This window comes from Plecotus auritus (genome assembly GCF_963455305.1).
Source record: "Plecotus auritus genome assembly, chromosome: 2".
Classification (NCBI taxonomy): domain Eukaryota; kingdom Metazoa; phylum Chordata; class Mammalia; order Chiroptera; family Vespertilionidae; genus Plecotus; species Plecotus auritus.
This window is the reverse complement of record NC_137771.1, coordinates 128,192,342-128,218,322: the sequence shown is the minus strand read 5'-3', so window position 1 is coordinate 128,218,322 and position 25,981 is coordinate 128,192,342. Positions and strand designations below refer to the sequence as shown.

Sequence of the window (25,981 nt, the reverse complement as noted above, 5' to 3'; positions counted from 1 at the left end):
GGCTTGACAATCCATTTATTAATGGACATTAGTTTGTTATAAAATCTTATAACAAGATTTTTTTAAGTGTGGTAGATGCATTTCAAATGACTTTGTTATAAGTAATTCTCTATTCCCTTATATTTTTCAGATTTTTTAAGAGAATGATTTTTTTTTCCTGGAATCAGAATTTTCCTTCAACTTTCCATTCCATACATATAAAAGTTCAAGATTATAAATGATTTTTACCTATTTTTGAAGACTATCTATTGCTCTTACATTCGCTTTTATAGTCAATTACCTAAGATTCTTGTTATCCTCCTTGTCAATGTAACTTTACCTATAATTTTTTGTTGTTAATTTGTCTCATGTTAAATTACTTCTTTTTTTAAATTCTTTATTGTTTAAATTATTACATAGGTCTTCTTTTCCCCCATTGACCTCTCCCCAGCCATCCCCACCCCCCAGCACATGCCATCACCCCCCTACTGTCTGTGTCCATTGGTTATGCTCATATGCATGCATACAAATCCTTTGGTTGATCTCTTAACCCCTCACCTCTACCTATAATTTTTAATGATTGATTTTTTTTAATCCTCACTTGAGGATATGTTTATTGATTTTAGAGAGAGAGACATGGGTGTAAGAAACATCTATGGACTGTCTCCTGTTCTCACCCCAACCAAAATCAAACCCGAAAGCTAGGTATGTGCACTGACTGGGAATTGAACCTGCAACATTTTGGTGCAGAAGAAGATGCTCCAACCAACTAAGCCACCCAGTCAGAGCAACAACTGATTTTTATTTTTGGTTATCTATTGGTAGCTTGTCATTATCAATAGAAAAAGGGAACCCAAAGATTATTCAGCATTTTTTCCTTCTTAATATCAATTATATATTTTCCTTTTAATATAAGAAAATGATATTGAATGTTTTAAAGCCTATAAAACTAAGTTTCAATCTGTTTAAAGGATCTACAAAGCTGTAATATTACTGATCTTACTTGATTTCAGATTAGGTTCACATAGTCATTCCTTCTATCAAAATTTCATACACAGATAAGATGAAAGGAAAGAAGGTAGAAAAGGAAGGGAGTGGGGAGGGAGAAAAAGAAGGAAGGAAGGAAGGAAGGAAGGAAGGAAGGAAGGAAGGAAGGAAGGAAGGAAGGAAGGAAGGAAGGGAGGGAAGGAAGGAAGGAAGGAAGGAAGGAAGGAAGGAAGGAAGGAAGGAAGGAAGGAAGGAAGGAAGGGGAGAAAAAAAACTATAGGGAAGGGAATGGAAGAGAAGGAGAGGGACTTGGAAGGGAGGGGAGTGGAGGAGAGGGGAGGCAGAAGGAGGAAAGGAAAGAGCTCTCAGAAATTTAATCTAATCCTAATGCCACAAATACATTTATTTCATGTGAATACATACTTGCCTTTCAAAACTGGTTCACTGATTGTGCAGCTACACTGGAAATAAATTTGGCAGTTTCTTGAAAATCTAAATGTTAGTTACGATATGCCTCAGCAGTGTCCTTCCTGAACATTTATCCCAGAGAAATGAAAATTATGTTTACACTAAAACTCATATACAAATGTATATAACAGTGTTATTCTTCATAGACAAAAACTGGAAACAGCCAATATATACATAAACTGGCCAATGGTTAAACTGTAGGTTAGTTACACCATGGAATACTACACAGCAGTTAAAAGGAATAAGCTCTTGATACAAAGGAAAACCTGGATGAATCTTTAGAGAATTATGCTGATTGAAAAGCCATTCTCAAAAAGTTACATACTGCATTATTTTATTTACAGAACATTCTCAAAGTGATAAAATTACAGGTATGGAGAACAGATTAGTGGATAAGGAGGACGTGGGCAGGAGGAAGGTGTAGCTATAAAAGGGCAACCTAAAGGATTCTGTAGTGATGGAAATGCTTTTTATCTTGCCTATGTTAATCTCAACATCCTGTTTGTGACATTGTACATAGTTTCCCAAGATGTTTCTGATGCCAGAGGGGTATACAAGTGGGGATCCTCTATTGTTTGTGGAGTTCTTGGGAATCAGCCAAATTAATAATTTTCAGAAGCCCCTCCAGGAGGATGAGAAGGGGTAGAAGATTTTATAGGCATAGGGTTACATTCCTCAGGTTGTAATGTTCCAGTTCCCAGCCAGTCCTGGAAGAGGGGCAGCTGGGAGTTCAGCAGAGTCAGAAAAAGGGCCAGCGTCCAGAGTTTCTGTTCCATTGCAGGTGGGTGTAGTTCAGCATTCAGGCCAGATTAAAGTCCATTAGTCCATGTGTGGAGTCCATCATGGCCATGTGCCATGTGCGCACATAGAGTGCCGCCCCCTGCAGCAGAAGTCCCAAAGGACCCAAGAAGAAAGTGGCTCCTTTGTCTAGAAGTTTATGTATTTAGATTTCTCTTGAGCTTGCAGTGGCCACGCCCATCCTGGCTACTGACTCCTTTTCAGGTGTGATTGACAGGCAATTAGTCTCCCATGTCACTCAGACTTTACAGGGCTTGTGTCTAAACTGCCTTCCTCTACTCCCTTCCCCCATCAATAAGCAGGTAATAGACTTGAGAATGGTAAATGTAGCTTTTTGGCAAAGTTGTGTAAATGGCATGTCTATATCTTTGGTCTCCCCTTTCACTCCTTTCCTATTAAATAATAACCAGATTATTACAATGGTATCATTACCACGAGGGAAATGTAGGTAAAAGGTACAATGATATTCCTACATTATTCCTTTAAACTGCATGTGAAAATAAAAAAGTATCTCAAAATAAAGAGCTTAACTTAAATAGCTAATGAATATAAATTTAAAGCCTCCAAGTTTCTCAAATTCTACCAGCAAAGCCAGTAGAGTTCCAAGTTTTTACAGTGAGATTCACAATGACTTTTGTTATGAAGTACTAGCCTTCTGAGTACAATATTTTTCCAAAAAAGAAATATAACACTAGAGGCACCAGTGCATGGATTCGTGCACCAGTGGGGTCCCCTGGCCTGGCCTGCACCCTCTCACAATCCAGGACCCGTTGGGGGTTGTTGGATAGCTGGTTTCGGCCCAATCCCTGCAGACCCAATCCAGACAGGAGGGAGCCAGATCCCTGCAGACCCGATCCAAACAGGAGGGAGCCTCATCCTGTGTGTTGAGAGTCTGTCCTCTGGTGGTCAGTGAGCATCATAGTGACCGGTCAACCGGTTGTTTGGTCGCTTAGGCTTTTATATATATAGATAAGCACACGTGTGATCAATGGGAAGTTTGACAATATCTTTATTCTCTGTGAAATACAGTACACTGTTATCATTTTTATAATGGACAGTTAATTGCCTACATTGTGTAAATACTTTGGCACAGTTTTCATTTTGTGTGTTTTCTCATTCACTGTAAAGTTTTATACCTACTTGTCTGCCAGAATTATGTACAGTTAAAGAGACTAGTTGCCCCCACCCCCTGAGCAGCTACAAAATTATATGTAAGTAAGCAATTAATAATAGATGGAAGATTTATGTGTGCTGGTTATCAGGTATTAGGTAATATTTATAAATGTATAATTATTTTTAAGCATTGAAATACACATCCTTCCCCCGAATAAAATTTAATGATAAATACTTTAGTCTTACCCCACAAAATATAAGAATTAAGGCACATCTTCTTAGATGTTTGATTTACTTACATTACTTTACTACTAATGTAAAACTGGCCATCCACTTGTTAAATATAAAATGTTAATCCTAGGGCCATTTCTGACTCCCCTTATTATGGTTTGAAGGTTTATGGTGAAGCCTTGGGGCATTTTCAAATGCCAAATGTTGCAGATTACAGATTATAGAGATTTTCCTCTAGTTATTTTTCCATCAGCAAGAGTTATTTATTTATTATTTCTATATTTCCCTAAAGTATTCATGCATAGTTACCATAATTCTGGCTATATAAAACTCAGCATATTTTTTATTCCATATCTGTATACTTCAGTTCCTTTTCCCATTTTTCAGGAAAATGAGTTTCTTAAAAAAAAAACTGGCTTCTATTAAAAAATGATCACAAGCCCAATAGAAAGACTATTAGTTACTATATTAAGCTTTCCATCTATTCCACATACATGTGCTAACCAAAAGTATCCAAATAGAAGCTGCATCATTGAAAACAAGTCTTATATTTGCTGGCCAATTAGGCTGTCTCCCCTCCAAACCCTGATGAAAAGTTTTAAGAATGAAACTTGAAAAGGTTATTTGAGAGAAATATCGCAAAGCCACTGAATCTACCAATGAGCATATTTACTCATATACAAATAAATGTATTATGGATTATAAAGCGGGGATTGCAGAAGTAGAAAATTAATTGGTACAATATCTTCCAATCTGAATGTAAATGTGCAGTATAGTTTCTGAAAAGCATTTCTACTTATGAGGCAATATGATTTAATGAACAAATCACAATTCTTCACATCTTTCTTCTGAGCCAACCAGATAATTTCACCAATAGAAACCCACTAGTCACTTGAGTTTCAACAAGAAGGAAAATCTAGTGAGGACTGCCTCCTACCGTGTTTTAAACTGTTGACCATTGGTAAGGAATGGAGTTCTTTAAGAGCCAAGAACTTTGGTGCCTAGAAAATATTTTACATGATAAAAGGTTCCCACTACCACTTGAATATGAATAATGCTATAAACAATCTAATGCCCTTTATAGAATTTGGGGTTATTTGGGATGTTTATTGTTCAGGATTCCCACACTCCCTTTACATGCACACATATGCACATTACTTAAAAATAACTCCTTTTTTTGTCTTAGGTTTCAAGAATTTCCATTAATTTACAATAAGAATGTCTCTTTTGGAACAACATTAGTAAGTGAAATATACTTGTGAGAATAAAGGCTGGCAGAGTTTCCTATTAAAACCACAAATGCAAATCAGAATATTCTAATACTGTAATGGCAGTGCATGAAAAACACAAAGTCAGAATCAGCAAAGTAAAGCAGAAAAAAACACATCGTACATATATTATTATAGTATATATAATTATAGTTGATAGTATATATGTAATTATATATGCAATATATGTGTGCAATTGATTACACTCTGACGAATAGATGAGAAAAGGACTGATGTTAAATTGCAGCTTGACATTATAAAATGGAAGTGTTGAATGGCTGTGAGCTAAGTGCACTGAAACAATAGAGGAAAAATCAAGTGCAAAACTATTTCCATGGGCAGGGCCCTACTTCGGTACTTTCCCTGCTTTCTTCCTGGATTTGCTTCAGTGCCACAACCATCACTACAACTTTCCTCCAAGGAGAAGTGGGATAGAGGTACAAGGAAAATGCCAAATAAAGTACAAAAAGGGGAAAGTAACCGCCCTTGCCACTCTCACACTGAGGGAAATCAATGGAGGTGAATGAATGGGGATAAGCCTCCGCTCTCTCTGGGCCTCGATTGGACACAGCTAATCTCTGTGACCTCTGGGAAAGCTGAAGGCACAAAATGACCCCAATAATCAAAAGCACAATTAGGATGAAGAGCACAAAAACCGTGACTGTGGTTAGAAAAAGCAGACAATGAAGAGACTATGGAGGAAATTTGTCCCTTTAGCAGCTGAGTGAATGCAGCCTCAGAGCTGCCCGCAATGGCCGCAGGTGGATGGCTGCCTGGTCACAGAACAGCTGGGGAAGGCGAAGTGGGGGGGCGGGGGGGGGGGGGAGATGGCACTTACCAAGTGATCTGGGGAAGAGGTTGAAACAGCACTGGGCAAGGGGGAAATAGCTTTTTCTTGAGAGTAAGGAATTCTGTAAATTCAATATCAAGTGTTGTTTTCCCACAAGAAATAAAATTGAGTGAATTCATCCTTGTCAGCACAAAGCAACCAGACAATTAGGCAAACTAAAGTCTGCAGTTCACGGAGTCTGCCATAAGTATTAAATGCAGTCCACGTGGAAATAGTTTCTGACCCATTTGGTGGGTATTCTATGAAAATGTGTGCTGAAGAAATACAATGGAAAGACATGATAAATATGGCTAGAGAAAAATGAAATTGAAAAATCCAATTTTCTCTTCAATTTTAACTGGTTCCTTATTCATTTTATCTCCTATATAAACTCTGAATTGGCACTTAGAGAAAGAATATATCATTTCTCATTTCAAGAAGACAATACATAGGGATTTTATCATTAAGAATTGTTAAATGATCCTTTTTAAATTGACTTCTAATTTGGATTAATTACAATGATAGCTAACATTTCCTGGCTTCTTATTAGGTGTCCAGGACTAAAGTAAGGTCTTCACAAATATTTGCTTCTATGACACTTCTATTAAATAGATTATATTATTTCACATTTTATAAATGAAGAAAGTGAGACACAGACAAGATAAAGCAACTTGGCCAGTTTAGTGGCTCCTAAATACTACACTATGTTGTTTATCTAAATAAATAATAGTATATACTTAGTTGTAGTAATTCCAAAATGCTAAGTAAATTATTTGATATTTTGAATAAATTTAATAATTATGTGTATCTTTCTTGAATATCATTCAACATATTAACTAGCAGCACTGATTAGATACATGCTTTATTGACATACTTAGGAGAAGTGGTCATCAATTTAAACATTCTATGATGAGAAAGAGCACAGCTTAAAAGAAGGAATTCTGACTTTTTATTCAAAATCTCAAATGTGATCACTATAACCCAAAACCAAATGTTTCCTCTATAAAAAAAAAAAGGCCGTATTTCTTCCTGATTCCCAATTAATGCTATGGAAAGAGTACTCCATTCATTCAGGTATTACTATTGCCATTTCTGCCCCTTATGATGCCAGATGTATCTGCTCATACAACTAGGGCAGCTGAGACCACCACCTGTTAACTAACTTCAAGCACCATTTAATTAGCCTGTGTTGAAGTTACCTTATGCTTTGACTGGAAAGGAGTGGAACAGTAGCAGATGCTAAGCACAATAAAAGAAAGACTGTTGAATACCAGGGCAAAGTGGGTGGGGAGAATAACAAACAAACAAACAAAAGACTCAACAGAAAGATCAGAAATACTAGTAAAGTGGATCGGAAATTAATTCTCACAAATAAAGTTCAAGGGAGTAAATCTCTGCAGATTAAATTTTTACCACCAACATATCTGTAGCAGCAGATGTTACTGAGGATTTGATTTGAGCATTTTGAATAAATGCAGAATTCACCTGGACAATTGGCTTAGTTTCCAATTATATAAAGGGATAATCACCACTTATTATTTTCATGAAAAGCTCCATGACTTTCTTAAACCAAATATTCATACATCAAAGTAAAAAACATATTGTCACAATGAAGCATAATTTTCCCAATTACTTTAAGAGCTCCACTTTGACAGTGTTTCTACTAGAAGAGATCCGGAAACAAATGGTTTTAAAATTATAACCATTTCTCCATCAATAGAATGATTTCCATATAGAAGGCACTTTATCTTGTTTTGTCAAGTTAAGTTGAGTTTAAATGGATCAAAAGCTTCTTCTGTGACATTTGTATTCTTCTAATTCTCAGGCTTATCCATGAATGTATTTACCTTCTTAACATTCAGTAATGTGTTATATGTGAATGGACAGTTATATTTATATATCTTTGTCTTTGGTGTTTTTGCTTAAATATGTGTTAGGTCTCTATTATCCTATATAATAAAAGCTTAATATGCAAATTGACCAAACAGCGGAACGACAGGTGGAATGACTGGTTGCTATGATGTACACTGACCACCAGAGGGCAGACACTCAATGCAGGATCTGCCCCCAGCCCACAGGCCCCAGGCCAGCCAAGGCAGGTGCCAGCGGGGGACCCCACCCAATTGCCCCACCAGTCACCCCACAGATCAGCCCTGATCACTGGCCAGGCCAAGGGACCCTACCCACGTATGAATTTTGTATACCGGGCCCCTAGTTTAATCAGTTTCCACCAGACTGGTGTAACTGGATATACACCAAATTAGCGCAAACAAAATTGTACTGAGAATTTTCATGTAGTTATTGTTTCTTTTTTTATAGAATTATAGCATTTTTACAAATTCAAAATTAGAATGTGGCATTTGCAAACCAAATAATGATTCTAAATTTGTATTGTATCACTTTAGTTTCAAGTGTACCCTCTCAGAAAAAAAGAATTTCATTTGTTCAAATAAGGATATCCCTTTATTTATAACTACTAGTACATATCTATACCTAAAATTATTCAAACCAGAATGAGTTCTTAGAAACAAAATTCAGTCCACCTATATGGCAATATTTAAATGCCTCCCTTGTTTATTCATATTGCCACTTCTTTCAGTTTTAAGAATTAACACTATTTATTTATTTTTTTTTATATATTTTATCGATCCTTTACACTGCAGTGGTTCTCAGCCTTTCCAATGCCACGACCCTTTAATACAGTTCCTCGTGTCGGCATTAGAAAGGTTGAGAACCACTGCTTACAGAGAGGAAGGGAGAGGGATAGAGAGTCAGAAACATCGATGAGAGAGAAACATCAATCAGCTGCCTCCTGCACACTCCCTACTGGGGATGTGCCCGCAACCAAGGTACATGTCCTTGACTAGAATTGAACCTGGGACCCTTCAGTCCGCAGACCGACGCTCTATCCACTGAGCCAAACTGGTTAGGGCTTAACACTATTTATTATATTTTCTTTCATCAAGAATATTTTTAAATAATTCATTTTAACATGCGAGAAGGAAAACTTGCAACAGTATAACCCTCACCTTATTTAACTTAAATAAGATTCTAGTACCTATAGTATATATTTACATGGGGGTGAGGAAGGGAGAAAGATATTATTTCTATCAGCAATAACAATCTCCCAAAATGTAGTTTTGAATTAGACTTAGAGTGATTATAAATTATTATTTTAAATAGATAAGTATATGACAAAGTCCTAAATAAGGAAATAATTAACATTCATACATTGGGAATAGGTATCTTCATCTTGAGCTCTTGATTCCAGTAAAAGTATGCTTTGGTGTTTCTTTCATCCAATCAGCCAACAAAAATATATTGATTACCTACTCTGTTCTTAGCACTGTGCTAAGGTTAAGTATATCAAGATGAGTAAAACATGACCCTATTTGAGGCCTCCTTGTGCTTATAGGAAAAAGCAAATCTTTGTTGTTGAAGAATGATAAAAAAAGTAATTATCAAGAAAAACAATCTGAATTTATTATCTTATTATTACTTATTATCTTTACTTTATTGAGTCAATAGTTCCATCCCCAAGTCTACATACTTAAAAATATGTGGGTAATGCCTTATTTTAATAATAAGCCTCTATTTTAATAACATGTTACTGTGCTTTTCTTGCTTAAACATAACCAATTACCTTATCAACTACTTTATTTTCATCTTGTCTATAGAAGAAGACAGTGAGGAAGTCCTGGTGATACGCTTAATGGAACTGAGAAATAGATTTGTGAAATTATCCAATCTTATTGTTCAGTGACTGGAAAATAATCACTATCTGGTGTCCCATTTCTTATATACTATTGAAATTCCATCCAGTTCCTAGAATTAGATTGATGACTAAAGAGAAGCATTGCGGTATAGTGAAAAGATAAGGCGCTTTGTAGTCAGAAATCATTTGGAATCAAATTCTAAATACACTACTTACAAATGTCATGACAGAGGACAAAGAAATTCTCTGAGCTTTAGTTTCAACATCTCTAAAATGAGAACATTGATGACATGAGTCATAATCATGATCATGGTGATGACTGTAAGAGCTACACAAGAAAAATACATATATACATACAGAATAGTGTATTTTATATTAAATAAATGAAAACATTATGGAAATATTAGTTGTGATTACAATCAGTATAATTTTTACTTTGCTTTTTTTATATTTGATTCTCTCAGTTAGCTAATTGCCTAAACCAGAAAATAGAAAAAGCACTATGATATTTTGAGATCCTTGTATCCTACTTTTTCATTTAATGCAATCCTGGCATCTCAGGTTAGTTACAATGACCTACTCTGTCATGAAGATTATTTCAGTTTGTTCGATCATTATAATCACGGCTCTTTTATCTTTAAAAGAAACATAAGGAAGTGACCTTGATTTTCCTTATAATGGCAAAATTGGGGATGGGTGTAACACATTGTTTTCAGTTACCATATTGCTGCTTTTAAAAAATAGGTTTCATTAACATTTTGTAGCACAATTTTATAACTTGATACATATTATGTTCAATATTCTATATAATGTCAGTTTCTGAAAATGTTATTTAGTCCTCATTGTAAATGAAGTTTTCTATTTCATTCTCCAGATTTTGTAAAGTATATACTATCTTAAAACATGTACTGATTTTTTTCTTTTTTTTTTCTCTCCACATCTCCATAACATAACTCTTATGTCTTCCCTTATTCCCAGTTGAAAGAATGAGGCAAATAATAATGTAACTTCCACAATTATTTTAACTGTACCTGATTAAAGCGGAAGTTTGAATTTCACTTTAATTTGATCTTGTAGATTGAGACACAAATTTAAAGCTTCACAAACATAGTTTTCTACTTAATTTTTAATTCATTGCCTGGGTTTCTAATTAAATGTTCTCAGTACTCCATTTAAAGTACCCATTCCATGCCTTCCTCTTGATTAGTAGGAAAGAATCAATGAGAATTGATCCAATTTGTAGAACACAATTCTCATATTGATAGTAGTTTATATTCATTTGCTTCCCCTAATCTTTTATTAATGGTCATCTTCAAAATGTCAATTAATGTCAAAGTCCTGTACAGTGATAATGTAAATCTATAAAGAAACCAGTTTGACACATTATAGCAGGGAAAAATGAAGAAGCTGTTCTTTTAAACATATATTTATATAACTGAATATGACAGAAAAAAAGAATAAAGATAAAAACTCAAATGTTTTGAGCTGTGAATATCAAACCAATTAAAATTAAATAAGTGAAGCAATTTAAGCAACCTACTTTTTTTTCTCTCTGGCGTCTACTTTTCCACAATGCAACACTGGCTCCATAATATGATGAGCCATTAGAGAAATATGAGATGAAGGGGAGTGAAATATGAGTCTTCATACTACAAAAATAATATTACCTATTTTAATCATTTCACCAGTGAAAAGAAACATTACTGCTTAAATTTCAGCTGCACATTATAGGGAAACCTTTAGACCACTCAGACTTCATCCACCATCCTTTAAACTTTTTTGAGTATTTTTCATAATAGATTGAGCAATTGTCAATATTGTGCATATTTGCTTTAGTTCTTCTCTCAATATACTTTTTGGAACATTTGAAAGTAAGTTAAAGATAATTCACCTCTTAATTATTTTGCATGTGTATCCTAAGCACACATTTATTTTCTGTAGATTTTAAGTTGGGTATTAAAACTTGTTTGGATGCAGGGCAAGAATTGTTAGTATGAATGTTTCATAGGCGATATTGTATATTGTATTACACAATTGTCTTCACACTATTGATGATACTGACTATGATTACTGAGTTCAAGCAGTGACTGCCAGATCTATCTATTATAAAAGTACATTTTCCCCTTGGAAGTTAGTGAAAAAGTTCTGGAGTGATATTCTAGCACTGTGAAATATGCTGTTGCCTACAATTTTTCACCTAATAGATCTAATATCCATTTATAATGCTTGTCGAAATGAATGATTTTATCAAGGATTGCAATATAATGATTCTTTTAATTCAAAATTTCCATTATATTTTGGCATAGGGAAAACTCAGTAAAATTATTATTATACACATTAACAAATTTCAAATTTACCATTTAATTTACCATTAAAGAACGCTGCATCACCTTTCATTAATTATTATATTTAAGGATAAACTTTTCTGAAAGACATACTTTCTATTGTAAAGGAACTATGGAACTTTATTCTTTTTTGTCGTTGTTGTTGCTAATATTAAATCTGTAAATGGCCATTAGAAGATGGCCCACTATATGTCATATATAAATGACATGTATATTATATTGCTATATATATTATATTGTCATATTATATTATTATCCTGTATACTATAGGTTTATGCTTGGAATACAACCCTCTCCAAAAATTAAAAATAAGACCAAGTAGCAAAATCTACTATAAACAATAAGCCTATAGGCCAGAATGCAGTTTTAATCCCAGACACTAACCTTTTACTGAATTGTAAACTATTAAAAATGACTTTCTTGACTTTTAGGGGATATAGGAGAGGGGCAGGTTGAAGGAGAAAATTATGAATTCAGTATTTAGTGAGAGAAGGTATGAGGTTTCTGGGAATCCACACGAAGCTTAATAAGCAGTGGAGATAAAATCTGGTTGTAAGTAGAGCATCTAATTAAGAAATGTGAAAATTGCATCATTTTATTAAAAATAGTTGAAGTCATGAACCTCAATGAAGATATCTACAGAGAGCTTGTTGAACAAGAGGAAGAAGTCTGGAGTCCTATGAAAGAAAGACAAGCATTCAAAGAGTGTTGGGAGGGAAGGGCCTTCATAGGTGAGATATTAGTTCTGTGTGGCCACTCTGATTACAATTAGAATCTAAGAAACAGCTTTTCAAAACAACCTAACATAAAATAGAGGACAATTATAAAATTGACATTGGGTGCCTTAAAAAGCAGTGAAGGCAAATGGCCACTAAATTTGGAGGAATCTGTGTATTTGATGGAAGGTTGTTGTGAGAGCCCAGCTGACATGTTTAGAAACCAGAATATTTATGACTTAATGATTCAAGACATGTTTTATATGCTTTCGTGGAGACAGAGAGTACAATAGCATTTGAATTAATGTATATCAAGTATTTTTTCTGACTATAATACAAATGCAATTTTTGTATTTCCAAATTGTTTCAGATTGAGATCTGCATTTTTGGTTACCATCTCTTACTATCTTACAGGAAAAAGGATCTATGTAAGCATGTGCAATGCTATAGATCCATTGGGAAATGGTAGATGTACAAATGTGAAGCAGAGCACCTGACCCCCTGAAATGCACAGTCTAACTGGGCCACAGGCACACAGACTCAGTGCCCCCATGCCAGTGCACTTCCAGATGGGATGGTGGCTTTTATCCATTACAGCCACACATACTTCAGCTCAGGCCTGGGCAGCCCTCAAACACACTTGGAACACAAGAACACCTCCTGTAGGCATTATAAGCACTTAATAACCTCTTGTCACATTATGCTCCATTCCATGACTCTCACAATCAATACTATTTAACAAAAACTTTACATAACTGTATTTGGGACTGTCTTTGACTTAGTCCTCCAGCTTACTTGCAGTGTGTCAGGTGATTGTCCCTGCTATAATTATCTTTTGACAGGAAGGAGGGGGGAAGAAAAAAAATGAGTCAAGTTAGTAAAAATGGGACCTTTTGTTTCCTGTAGGTCCAGCATATTACTAATTAAAAACAGTACAAGTTACATAGAATGCACTGTAAGATGGTAAGATTCATTGATTGAGGCAAAGTCTATCCTTTTCTGAGTCTAAGAAGGGGTCAGAAGGGTGCTGGGTGGGAACAGAAAGCAAATTTAGAAACTACTTAGGATGTTAGACATAAGTGAAAAATCTACTTTAAATAGATTTAGATAGCTCCTTTCAAATGATTGTGAACTTCCTTTCCTCGTCTTCATGCTTTGTAATAATATCCTCTGTCTCAGGGAGGGCTCAATAACAAAAATGCAAAGGCCTTATCACAAAGTCTGGGGACATTCTGTAGACAAGCTGATGTAGTACGTGTTGCGGATTTGGATGGATTTTTATTGTATTTTTAAAAGTGGTTAAAAATGTGCATATCAACTTTAAATGAATCATTCCTCATAAATTGAAAGTAATATTTCATTTGAAGTGGTACATTTGTTACTAAGAAAAAATAGTCTAAAATTAAAGTGACCCTAAACACATTGTATGATTTTTGTGTGTGTGTTTTTTTTTTTCATCTTTATTGTTGAAAGTATTACATATGTTCTCCTTTTTTCCCCATTGATTCCTGCTAGTCCACCCCCGCCCCTGCCCCTGGCCTTCAGCACCTCCTTGTCTGTGTCCTTGAGTTATGCATATATGCATACATGTTCTTTGGTTGATCAATTTCCACCCACCCACCGCCCCCTTCTCTTTGAGATTCCACAGTCTGTTCCATGCTTCTATGTCTCTGCATCTATTTTGTTCATCAGTTTATTTTGTTCAGTAGAATCCACATATGAGTGAGATCATGTGATACTTATCTTGCTCTGACTGGCTTAGTGTAATACTCTCCAGGTCTCTCCATGCCATATGTTTTAAAACAAGATCTTGGGTAATCAGGAAAGGTCCCTTTAGATGCCCTTTGATCCATTTGAACCAGCACCTTTCATTTACCTTCTTCCATCAACCTCTTTCATTCAGTAAGTTTGCACGAGAAGATTACTTACTTTGTGGCAGACCCTTGGGCTAACACTGCCTCAAAATACACAAATGACAGTTTCCCTTTCTCTCCTGTTGATGTGATTAAAACTCTGACCTAAACAACTTGTGCATACAAACAAGTTAACAGGCTGGAGGGGTAGAATGTGGACGTTTCCCTGATAACACACTCACTTCCAGAGTTGATTTTAGGGAGAAAATGACAACATCCATCTCTGGCAAGGCAAGGATGACCAAAGCAATAATGGCACTTTCCCCTTTAGTCTTCACAGATCCGAATGTTTTCTTTCTTTCCACTCCATCTTAGCCACATCAGGTTAATTATATGACACCTGGATGGGAGAGGAAGGCAGTGAGATCAAGTGAAGAAGCATGCTACATACAAAAACCCAGGAAGTAGACTGATGTTAGACATTTGAGCCTCTCTAAAAATGTCTTAAGTCATCCCTAAATAATTTCCAAAAGAAATTTAAATAGCTGTGTCTAAGACAAAATGTGTCAGCCTAGAAGAAAGAAAGAACGAAAGAAAAGATGAGAGAGAGAGAAGGAAGGAAGGAAGGAAGGAAGGAAGGAAGGAAGGAAGGAAGGAAGGAAGGGAGGGAGGGAGGGAGGGAGGGAGGGAGGGAGGGAGGGAGGGAGGGAGGGAGGGAGGGAGGGAGGAAAGGAAAAGGGCAGGGACACAAAATTAATGACCCCTGTGATGTTTCTTAAGGGGCATTACCTGCAAGCACTCACTGCCTCCCTCGGAGGAGAAATCCTCTGTAGGTGCTATTTAGGTGACAAAGAGGCTACAGAACACCACCACTTGAATGGCCTATAATTCATGGTGTTCAGTCTAGGAGGTACACACTTGTGTCTGTCTGCTTATCAGCAATGGAGCGGAGTCTGTGCTCATATTTATCGAACACGGGTAGATGTGATGCCTAGTGACAGAGCATAAGTGACATTACCAGTGGTGTGGCGGGGCTTCTCCCAGCAATTGTGTACTGCTGCTCAGCTGCTGGGGAGCGGAGCGCCAGTCTTGATATGCTTGGCCTCAGCTCTAAAAGTCTGCCTCTGAAAACGAATGTGCAATTTGAAAAACATAAAAATTCTTTCACTCAAGAAAAATCATAATAGATGCATGAAAATACTTATCTGGATGATTGTAATGTCGAATCTCAATAATGTGGAATGTTTTTAAGTATTGAAGCCACAATGTGCAGTTAGGAGTCGTTTTGCTATTGCATGCTTTTCGGTAAATGTATCAGTCCTCTAGATGACAAATGTTGCTTGCTGAAAGCGATGATGCTGCTCCACCTTCTTCACTGTTACTCAGGAAAAATATGACATTTTAATCATTCACCCTCTTATTTGACAAGACCCTATTTTCCCCCCAGCCTCCCTCCACCCATATGAGGTACAGTCCCTTGAGTCTGTAATTGGCAAGAGATGAAGCGATGATGGGGAGTGATCACAGTCAATAGCTTTGATTAACAATAAGGTGGAAAATTAGCAATGCTCGCATTCAGCCACCCTGCCCTCTCCCTCTTCCATATGCTCCCTCAGTCCGCGCCGGCGGCCTCACAGAGGGCAGTCCGAGCCCTTCCCAGCTTTGAAGTGCAGCAAAGGTGCAGGCAGAGCAGAGAATTAGGGAAATTAAGAAGCAGAAACTGTAAGCCAGGATGCTGAGACCTTCGCACAGCTTAGTGTGCCGCAGGAGGGGCGTGGAGGGAGTGTGCTGTGTGCTGTCCTTGTGTGTTTTGCTGTCACGTGTGGATTTACTTGTGTCTGGACATGCTGTGATCGAAATGGCAACCACTGTTACTACTGTGACCCCATCAGCAGCTCTGATGTTGTTTCTGACAGACCCTGAAGACCTAGAGAGGGGCGCCGACAACGGGACGCCAAACCCCACCTCTGATAACGATGACAATTCGCTGGGCTATACAGGTAGAGTGTTTCCTTCCCAAATACTAACTGCCATTCCTCGTGAAATCCCTTCACTTTCATCAATCATCAACCACCTGTATAAAATTATCGCATAACCCCGCTTCCAGCTAACAGCCCTACAACTTGTCCTCATTTCCTGGACTTCATTCTTTAGCTGGGAGGTCATTTTGCTAAAGTAAACATTTTTGGGGAAAAGAAGTTTGACATGAAAACTGCATGCATCCTTGTTGTCTACTTTTGATATTAATGAATGTTTGTTAGCCTGAAACTTTGATATTGCTGATATGTTTAGAAGGATAATATTTTCTTGGAGAGTTGATATTTGAATAAATTGCCACCAAAAGAAACAAAAGACTACCTGCAAATAATTGGATTGTCAAATAATCTGTATTGTTTGGTCTTATAGTCTTATAAACAGCAGAAAACAAACTCTTAACAAGTGTGATGCAAATCACAAGTATCAACTTCTACTTCAGGGTTGTGTTTACATGAATTATTGTTACCTCATTGTCAAACTCCTTAAATTGATGCATGCTTATACCAGCATAAAAGTAACAAATTAACTAACTGAATTGTTGGAAATGATTGATATTATGAATGTATGAAAATGATGACCCTGATATATGCAAATGTTTCATATAGAATTTGTAAGTATAGTTATAAGTATAATTGCATCTTACACACCTAACTCAGAGGCAATTTGACTAAAACTTCAGATAAAAGCAAAAAATAAATACATCACTTATAACCCATTAAATTAGATAATGATGTGAGATGGTCTTGTAGTATTAGCAGCTGTTTATTATTTTCTTTTTATTAGTTCTTATTAGCACAGTTTTCCACAAACTTTTCTAAGTTGTGGGCTGTGGAGGTTGTGTGTGTGTGTGTATGTCTGTGTGTGTGTTGGGGTAACTGGAAATAGAGAAAATGGAGAACTCTTCTGTGTTAAACAGAAAATAATTCAATAGACACATTTCATTTTGGTATAAAGTAATAAATTGGTACTTTAGAAGCATCCTCACTGTCTTCATAGATAGAATTTTCAACAATATTGCCCCTCATCTACATAATTTTGGGTCTTAAATATTTGGAATATGTAATGAAATTAATAACACCTTTATAAGCAACTTTAATATTTATTATTTATTTTAGTATTATAGGTATCTTATTCTCATTTTACTCCTATCTTTCAACCTAAGAACTAAGATTAAAGGGTTAACAAACCAAAGCCCATGGATGGTGAGATGGTGGAGTTGGTAGGAACTTAGCTAGAACCAGAGTTGTAAATGTTATTTCTTAATACTGTAAATAAAAAGAAAGTTCATATTTGTGAAAAGAGGAACCCGAGGTCTTATTCTCTCTCCTGGGTCTCCTCATTGACCAGTGCATCTCTGTTCTATTCCCCTGTGCTCACACAGTCCAAACAACTACATTGTTTAGATATACTAATAGCATTTGCTCTTTGTCCTTTATGGATTTCCTGAAAATTACATGTAATCAACACATAAATCATGTTGGAGCATTGAATTAAGAGAACTTTAAAAAAAACTGCATTTAAGATTAAATGTACCAATTTTTGAATTTTTCATTCATATTTCTTTTTCTCCTTCAGGTTAATTAGTAGTCAGACTTCTGCCATTAAACATATTATTAGATGAATTAAGACTGATAATAAACTGATAAAAGTATCCTTATAGTCTACAAGGAAACTAATTAAAACAGCACATTTAATGCAAAGTGACTGAAAAACAATCTTCCAAACAATTTTGTTCCTGAGACTGTAACTATAACACCCTAGTACCTAAGGAAATATATTCTGTTTCAGTACATTCTTGTTTATTCAGGAATCTCTGTTCTACTCTATGAATTAAGCATGCTATTTGTCTCATTCATTTGCACATTGACTATTTCTTTGCTCATGAAAAACTCCATTGGAAGTAATAAAAAAATTAAATAGGAAAATGTTTTTTGCCTGCTTGATAACAACTATAAAGGAAGAACTCAGCTCTGAAGTGGAAATACGCGTATAAAGTATTACTTGGGCCTATCAGCAAATTTCTTTCTTTTGTGAGCATGTGTACAAGTGTGTGTGAGAGAGAGAATTGCCTTTACTGTGATCACATGTAATTGAGTTGATAGAGTCCTTGTATTGTATAAGAGGCAATTTGGTTTAGAGGGAAGTGAGATGGCCTATCAGCTCAGGAACATTTCTACATATTTAATGTAAATTGTCTATCATTAGATATGTCTAGAATTTAGTATCTCTGGATATAGCAGCAAGAACATTGTTAGAAATAAAATATAAATATAAAGCACCTTAGAGAATATACAAAGCAGCTGCCAAATAAATCATTGATATGAGGTAGTTGCAAGATTAATTTCCATGAAAGGTAAAAAAGTAAATAGATCATGTATTGTTGGTGAGGTCTACATGTTTTATACACCATCTCAAAATGACTATGCAAATTGTAGATCCTGGATTTTTTTTTGTGTGTGTACATGTTGCTTCATTTAATTGAGCTGATTTGTGAGACTTTTTTTCCTCCCTCTTATATTCATATATAAATTAGTAAACTTCCCAGAGGAACCTACAATTCTGGAAAATATATTTTGAAGAACAGGAAATAATCCAAAAGAAAATCACTAGTTCACTAAAATTCACATTCACACATCTTCAATTCTTTTTTTTGTTTTGTTTTGTTTTGTTTTTTTGTGGTCACTCTGAAGAGTATAATTTTCATTGCAAACTAATTTGTCACTACAGCATCTGCTCTGCTACTCAACCACTTTTGGAACCGTCACTCTCAAATTGACACATCAAACTAGAATCCATGGATCTCATATCATACATATGAATTTATTTTTTATTAATGATCTATTCAACAAATGATCAACTCTTATTGATAACACTTGCTTCTTTAAGCATATACTCTACTTATCTTAATTGTTTAAAGGATTTAATTGAGAGTCCTGGGGGGGAGAGGGGGCAGGCGGGGAGAACATATTATAGACTTCAGGATAGAAGCCTATAGCGATTCCTTTTCTTCTTACCATCTCCAGCTACAATACTATAAAGTCATGTAAAATTTGAAAACATTTTGGTCTCTCTCCTTCTAATCAATGAGCAATTTCTAAGGTGGCACTGTGATATGTTATTAAAGTTGACTTGTGCATTATTTACAGGAAATTAACCCATTTCCTGTTTAACCAAGCGCGTCATAAATATTGGGAATTATTTAACAGTTCACACTACATAGTCTTTGTTGCAAGAACAAGTAAGATGAGGTTTTAAATCAGCACTCTGTGGGGTCAGACACACATCCCAAAGAGGTCAAATATGTAATAATCAATGTTTTTAAAGGAGTTTCTGAAAATTGTATTTATCTATTGACTTCTGGAAGTGCATATGGTGTTTTAAAAATATGAACAAATTAAGTCATATGTATAAGAATATATAAAATGTCTGAAATACATACACAATCCATGCAGAGCTTTAGATAGTGACATGAAATTTAAAGAGAAGTTTGTTAATACATAAAAATTCAGGAAATAAATGGGAGCTAATAACAACTTAATAACACTTTAAGTCTTTTTTAGAGAACATCAATTATTAATTAGAAAATAAATTAACTTTATTTCATTTTCTGAGCACCAGAAAAGTCTGTAAATTTGATTTGTAATGTCTAAAATATATCCCTTGTTCCCATTTCTGTAAGAAAATATGTCTCAACTTCACTGTTCTGTCTTAAGGATTTGTATCTTATATTTGCAATAGCATATTGGAAGAATAGCTAAATGGAGTCTTAAACACTTTAACACCAAACAACTATCAGTGACATCAGTGTAAGTTCAAGTAAAAATCTAGTCTAGAGATTCCAGAATAATTTTAAACAGGGATTATGGAGTCTTTTAAAAATCAATACTACCTCCAGATAGTTTGAATAAAATTTTGTTTAGAAGGAAACAAAATATATGCACTCTTATAAATATTCTGGCTAAAATAGTATGTTTGCCCATAGGCACACAGATAGCAACCCCCAAACTGAAATTTGCCTCATGTTTTGAAATCTCAACAGGTAACTGTTAATTGATGGTGACATTGATTCTTCTGTCACTATATTCTTAATTGAATAGCTTCACAATTAAAATAAAGAAAGCCCATTTTTTAATTATGTATTGATACTAATACTAGTATTCATTATCACTTTATGAATGCAGTGGAGTTTTCTAAATACCTTACATTCAGTAACTCATTTAATCCTCATTTAGAAAACCACTCAGAAGGTGCTGTTGTTAACAATGGCAGTGCCTGTTATCTGTTTCAACATCATAGAAGAGAAATAGTGCAACATTTTCTAACTTCACAGAGTTTTTAATTTAAACAGGGTTGTAGCTATGAGCTACATTTGAACATGTGGTTAAAAATTAAATAAGCTAGCCATACTCCTTCTATACAACAGCCCTCTTCTGGTCACCAATATTTTAGGTCTCTGCTCATTCTTATCCAAGATTCATTGTTATCACAATGATTAATGCACATATATTTTAAATCAAATATGCCAAAAGCTTTCAACAGAATAAAGAAGGTCCCTACTTCACCTCCCTATTCTTGAACGTTTTCCCTTAAACAACCTTTTTTTTCTTACTCTTCTAGACTCTTCTTCTAGTAATTTCTTTTATATTTTTCCATCAAATGCATCTACAAATAGTTATTGATTTGTCAGTTTTAAACACCATATAGTAAATATTTTTTTCCCATTCTTTCACCATCACATTCTTAGTTAAATCAACAGGCAAGGTTTATATTGGTATGACTAAGTTTTTTAGGTAAGTCTACTGCAGGACCAAGCAGTATGCTATAATAGCATTTCCTTCTTTGTACAGAGTATTTATTTTCTAGAGTTAATTTAATTTAACCTCCTAAATACTTAATCATATCTAATATTCAGATATCTCTCTCCTAAAACTCTCCATGTTTTTGTCCCAAACTGAATTGTTTCTCTCTATATGTGGGCCTTTTTTGTTTTTTATCACTATTTACCTTAGGTCTCCTATTTCCTAGATCTAATTATTTCCTCTTTCCCAGTTTATTCTCTTGTTAAGAGAAGCCTACTCTCCACAAAGCACTTCTTAATACAACTTTTAAAATATCAGAAACAAAGAGTTACTATGATGTGCTTTGTAGTGGATTATCCATCTTTTCTTATTTTTTGTTTTCCTTCATTATTCTGGGTACTAGATGGGACCTTTCAGATTGAAGAATTATTTATCTCCATTATTCCATTATAGGAAATTTTAAATTAAATTTATTTAGGTGGCACTGCTTAATAAAATTATAAAGGTTACAAGTGTACAATTATATAATACATGCTCTGTATATTGCATTATGTGCCCACTATCCAAAGTCAAATATATTTCCCTCACTATATATTTGACCCCCTTTACCACTTAATATCTCCCCACCCCCTTCTCTTTGTTAACCTCCATACTGTTGTCTGTGTCTACAAATTTTTGTTTGTTTCTCTTGTTCATTTATTTGTTGATTTCAGTTTTATATCCCACATAAGAGTGAAATCATATGGCTCTTGACTTTTTACGTTTGAATTATTTTGCTTAGCATGATATTCTCAAGATCCATCTATGTTGTCACAAAAGGCACTATTTTATCTTTTCTTATGGCTGAGTAGTATTCCATTATGTATATGTACCACATCTTCTTTATCCAATCATCTGTGAAAGGACAGTTCAGTTTTTCCATGTCTTGGCCAACATGAAAATGCTGCAATGAACATAGACATGCATATATCTTTTCAAATAAATGTTTTTGAGTTTTGGGGGTAGGTACTCAGTAGAGGGATTGCTAGGTCATATGGTAACTCTATACTTAAATTTTTGAGGAACCTCCATACTGTTTTCCATAGGGGCTATACCAGTTTACATTCACCAGCTGTGAATAAGAGTTCCTTTTCCTCACAACTTCTCCAACACTTGTCATTAGTTCTCTTATTCATAACTAGAGGCCCAATGCACGAAATTCATTCAAGGGGCTCAGCCCTCGCAGCCATAGTGGCTTGCCTCAGCCATTGAAGCCCTGGCTTCGTCCAGAAGGTCGTCCAGAAGGACATCTGGAAGGTCGTTCGGCTGTCTGGTCTAATTAGCATATTACACTTTTATTATTACAGACTAGAGGCCTGGTGCATGAAATTCGTGCATGGGTAGGGTCCCTAGGCCTGGCCGGTGATCAGGGCTGATCGGGGCCTTCCAGCTGCCATCTGGGGCCTTCCTTCATTCCACACCGCCCCCTGGTGGTCAGTACACATCATAGCGAGAGATCAAACTCCTGGTCTCCCAATCGAACTCCCGAGGGGACACTTTGCATATTAGTCTTTTATATATATAGATAAACATTCTAACAGGTATGATGTGGTATCTCATTGTAGTTTTTATTCACATTTCCCTAACAGCTAATAAAGTTAAACATCTTTTCATATACCTATTGATCTTTATTTTTCTTTTTATAATGCCCCATCTCTTTCCTCTGCTCTCCTTTAGAATTGCTATTAGTCAGAAAAATTGACCTCTTAAATTGATTCATTAAGTCTCTTATATTTTCTTTCCTACTTTCTATCTACCAATGCTTTTAGAAATTTTTTGTATTTGTTTATCATATGTTACATTTCTGAGCTTTTAAAAAATTCTCTGATGCCCAAATAATGGCCATAAATAAAAATTTCAAGGTGATATTTCTGACTCTAGGCAACTGCTTTTTCTGTTATTCATCTGCAGCTCCTAATAGATAGTGTTAAAAATACACCCAAAATTCATCTGTTTACAGGTAAGGAAACCCAGACTCATAAAGCAATCATGATTTAACCAAGATAGTGCAGATATTTAGCAGTCAAAACAATTAGAATTGTATCTCCTAAATTCATTTTCAGTGCTTTTTTCGGGGGAGGGTGGGCTTGCTTGATGCTTTTAAAAAGCATTACTTTGTTTGAAAAAAGGGGCAAAACCTTATACCTAGATTTAGTGTGTTGCAGTAATGAATGGCATTACATTTTCTATTTTCAAGCCTTCACTTCTGCAATTTTAGTGCATTTTCAACTTAAAATATCTCACAGAATTGCCAGGAAATGAGAAAATGTAGTAAAATAAACTGCAGAACAAAATAAAATTAACACTTCACTTTAATGGTTACATACATGTTTAAGTACTTTATATTTGTCTCCAGAAAACTATACTAATTTAAGTTTATATAAAACTACTACAATATACTAATTTAAGTTTATATAAAATATCTATTCTACTCTCCATGTAATATCTGGGTAATCATTCACTTGCTAAATAAAATTTAGATACTGAGTGACTACTTGGGGAAAGTATTGGACTAGGTTTATGAAGGTATATAGAGTCTAAACTGTATTAAGATCAATACCAGACATAGCTCCTCTTTGAATCATCATTTCTGGGCCCCTCATTAACTTGATTTTTGCCAGTCTGTGCATCATTAATTTGTGCTTAATAAATAAATAATGAACATTTCTAAAAATAACCATTTCTACTTGCTATAGACCAATATTGGGAATAAAATCATAACCTAACATCAATTTAACCAAATGGGTTTCTCATCAATTGTTAAAAGAGAGATATATGTTGTAAAGCCGTAAAATTTGTTTTTTGTTTTAAATGACCTCAGTTAATTGGCAACTCTGCCAATTCTATAAAAATATGAAAGGAAGCAGATGAGACAGAAAACTGGGAAAATGGGTTAAATTTATGTGTAATACTACAAAAGTCTTTCTCCTTGAATCGAGAGAAAATGAAAAAAGTTTTCATCTCTATAATAATGAAAGCATAATATGCAAATCGACTGAACGACTGAACAGCAGAACAATCATCTGGATGACCTTCTGGATGACCATGCTATGACACCCACTGGCACCAGATCAGCCAAGGCAGGTGCGATGCGATTGGTGAGGGGCCTGGCCATCGCCCCATGATCGCCCTGCAAAGGGAGGCCCAGGCCACCAGCTGATGGGGCGACCGATCAATTTGGGGGCTCCATGATCTCCCCAAAGAGGGAGGCCCAGGCCACTGACCAGCAGGCTGTGGCGGGTGGACGGGGCCTCCCTCTGCAGGGGCGATCCATCGCGAAGCCCCAGCCGGGTGGGCGGGGCCTACCTTTTTGGGGCGATTGATGGTGGGGCTCTCGGACTGTGAGAGGGCACAGGCTGTGCTGAGGGATCCCCCCACACACACACACAGTGCATGAATTTTGTGCACCGGCCATCTAGTTTTCATAATAATTGAAAATAGGGAGTAGACAGGCCTAACTCTGTCTTCCTGAAGTTTAAGGGATATGGGATATGGAAGCTTCACCTGGATTTGAGCATTAAAAAGTAAGTTGAACTTTAATGACAATGGGATTCAATGAGGAACAATTTAAATCAGTTTATCTCAATTATCTAAAAAATTAAGTAAGTTTTGTGTTGTCTTTATATTATTAGCAATCATTCGATTTCTAGAATTTTTCATGAACACTTTGGAAATGAAAAATTCCTGCACTACTTTAGATCCCTTTTGTGGTTCAATGCAAAGCATCCTCCCATTTATTTTTCAATAATCATCACTTTTATTTAATTTAGGACATAATATGCTTTTTAGATACATGGATAATGCTAAGTTATAACCCTATTTAAATATCCATAGGGTATTTTATTTTTAACGAAGATAGTTCCTAAAAATAATAAAACTAGATTGACTAGTAATAATACATATATCAAAATTAGAATAAAATATAGGTCACGGCTCTCATTCACTGCCTTGGCATTAAAGATGTTACAAAGAACACAGCTGGGTGGCTCAGTTGGTTAGAGCTTCATCCCATAAGCCAAAAAGATTGCAGGTTCAATTCCCAATCAGGGCATATACCTAAGTTCCATCCCCAATCAGGGTGTATATGGGAGGAAACTGATAGATATTTCTCATATTGATGTTTCTCTCTATCTCTCCCTCTCCCTTACTCTCTTTCTAAAAATCAATAAATATATCCTCGGTTGAGGATATTTTTAAAAAAGATAAAGATACATACTTAGACTACCACCAAATATCCCAACATTTACAGACATAGGTGTGGTCAAAAAAGACTTTCTCTTACCATACAAATTTTATTATTTAACTACTGACATGACTTAACTCAAGTTCAAACTAGAATTTACTACAGTATTTCTCCTACTGTAGCAAGTTCTAGTTTTCTCAAGGCCTTTCCCCCAACTTTTCTGGAAATAAAATTCTAACCTTCAAAGTAAAAAATCTTATCCTCATAAATATATGTACCAGGTTGGTATGTTCACATACAGGCTTTCCATTTTCAGGCTGAGCAAACAATGCATTTAGAGGTGTATTAATGTTATTAAAGCAGAAGACAATCCAACTTAATATCAAGAGAAATTGTGACCTTTCCATGCAGTGTTTGATTTAGAAAACATGGATTTTGACATTTTTTAAACTCAAATATCATTCTGAACACTCGTGGTCCAAGAACATTCAAATAATAAACAAAAAAGGAACAGATGTGAAAGATTGGTCTTCAAACATTATGCCAATGATGCCAGGATTGCCTGTGATCTCGCCAACATAAAATCACATCCACTCCTCAGTGGCCACCAAACCACTCAGC

At 35.4% G+C, this 25,981-nt stretch overlaps 1 protein-coding gene across 5 annotated transcripts in view; it reads left to right on the top strand.

The window, feature by feature from the left end:
- ROBO1 (roundabout guidance receptor 1) overlaps window positions 1-25,981 on the top strand; it is a 1,316,070-nt gene that overhangs the window by 698,238 nt on the left and 591,851 nt on the right. For all 5 annotated transcript variants that reach the window (XM_080657733.1, XM_080657738.1, XM_080657736.1 and 2 more), the window contains one exon: window positions 16,219-16,302. In XM_080657733.1, the coding sequence (XP_080513859.1) occupies window positions 16,219-16,302 (84 nt within the window). The remainder of the gene's footprint in view (window positions 1-16,218; window positions 16,303-25,981) is intronic.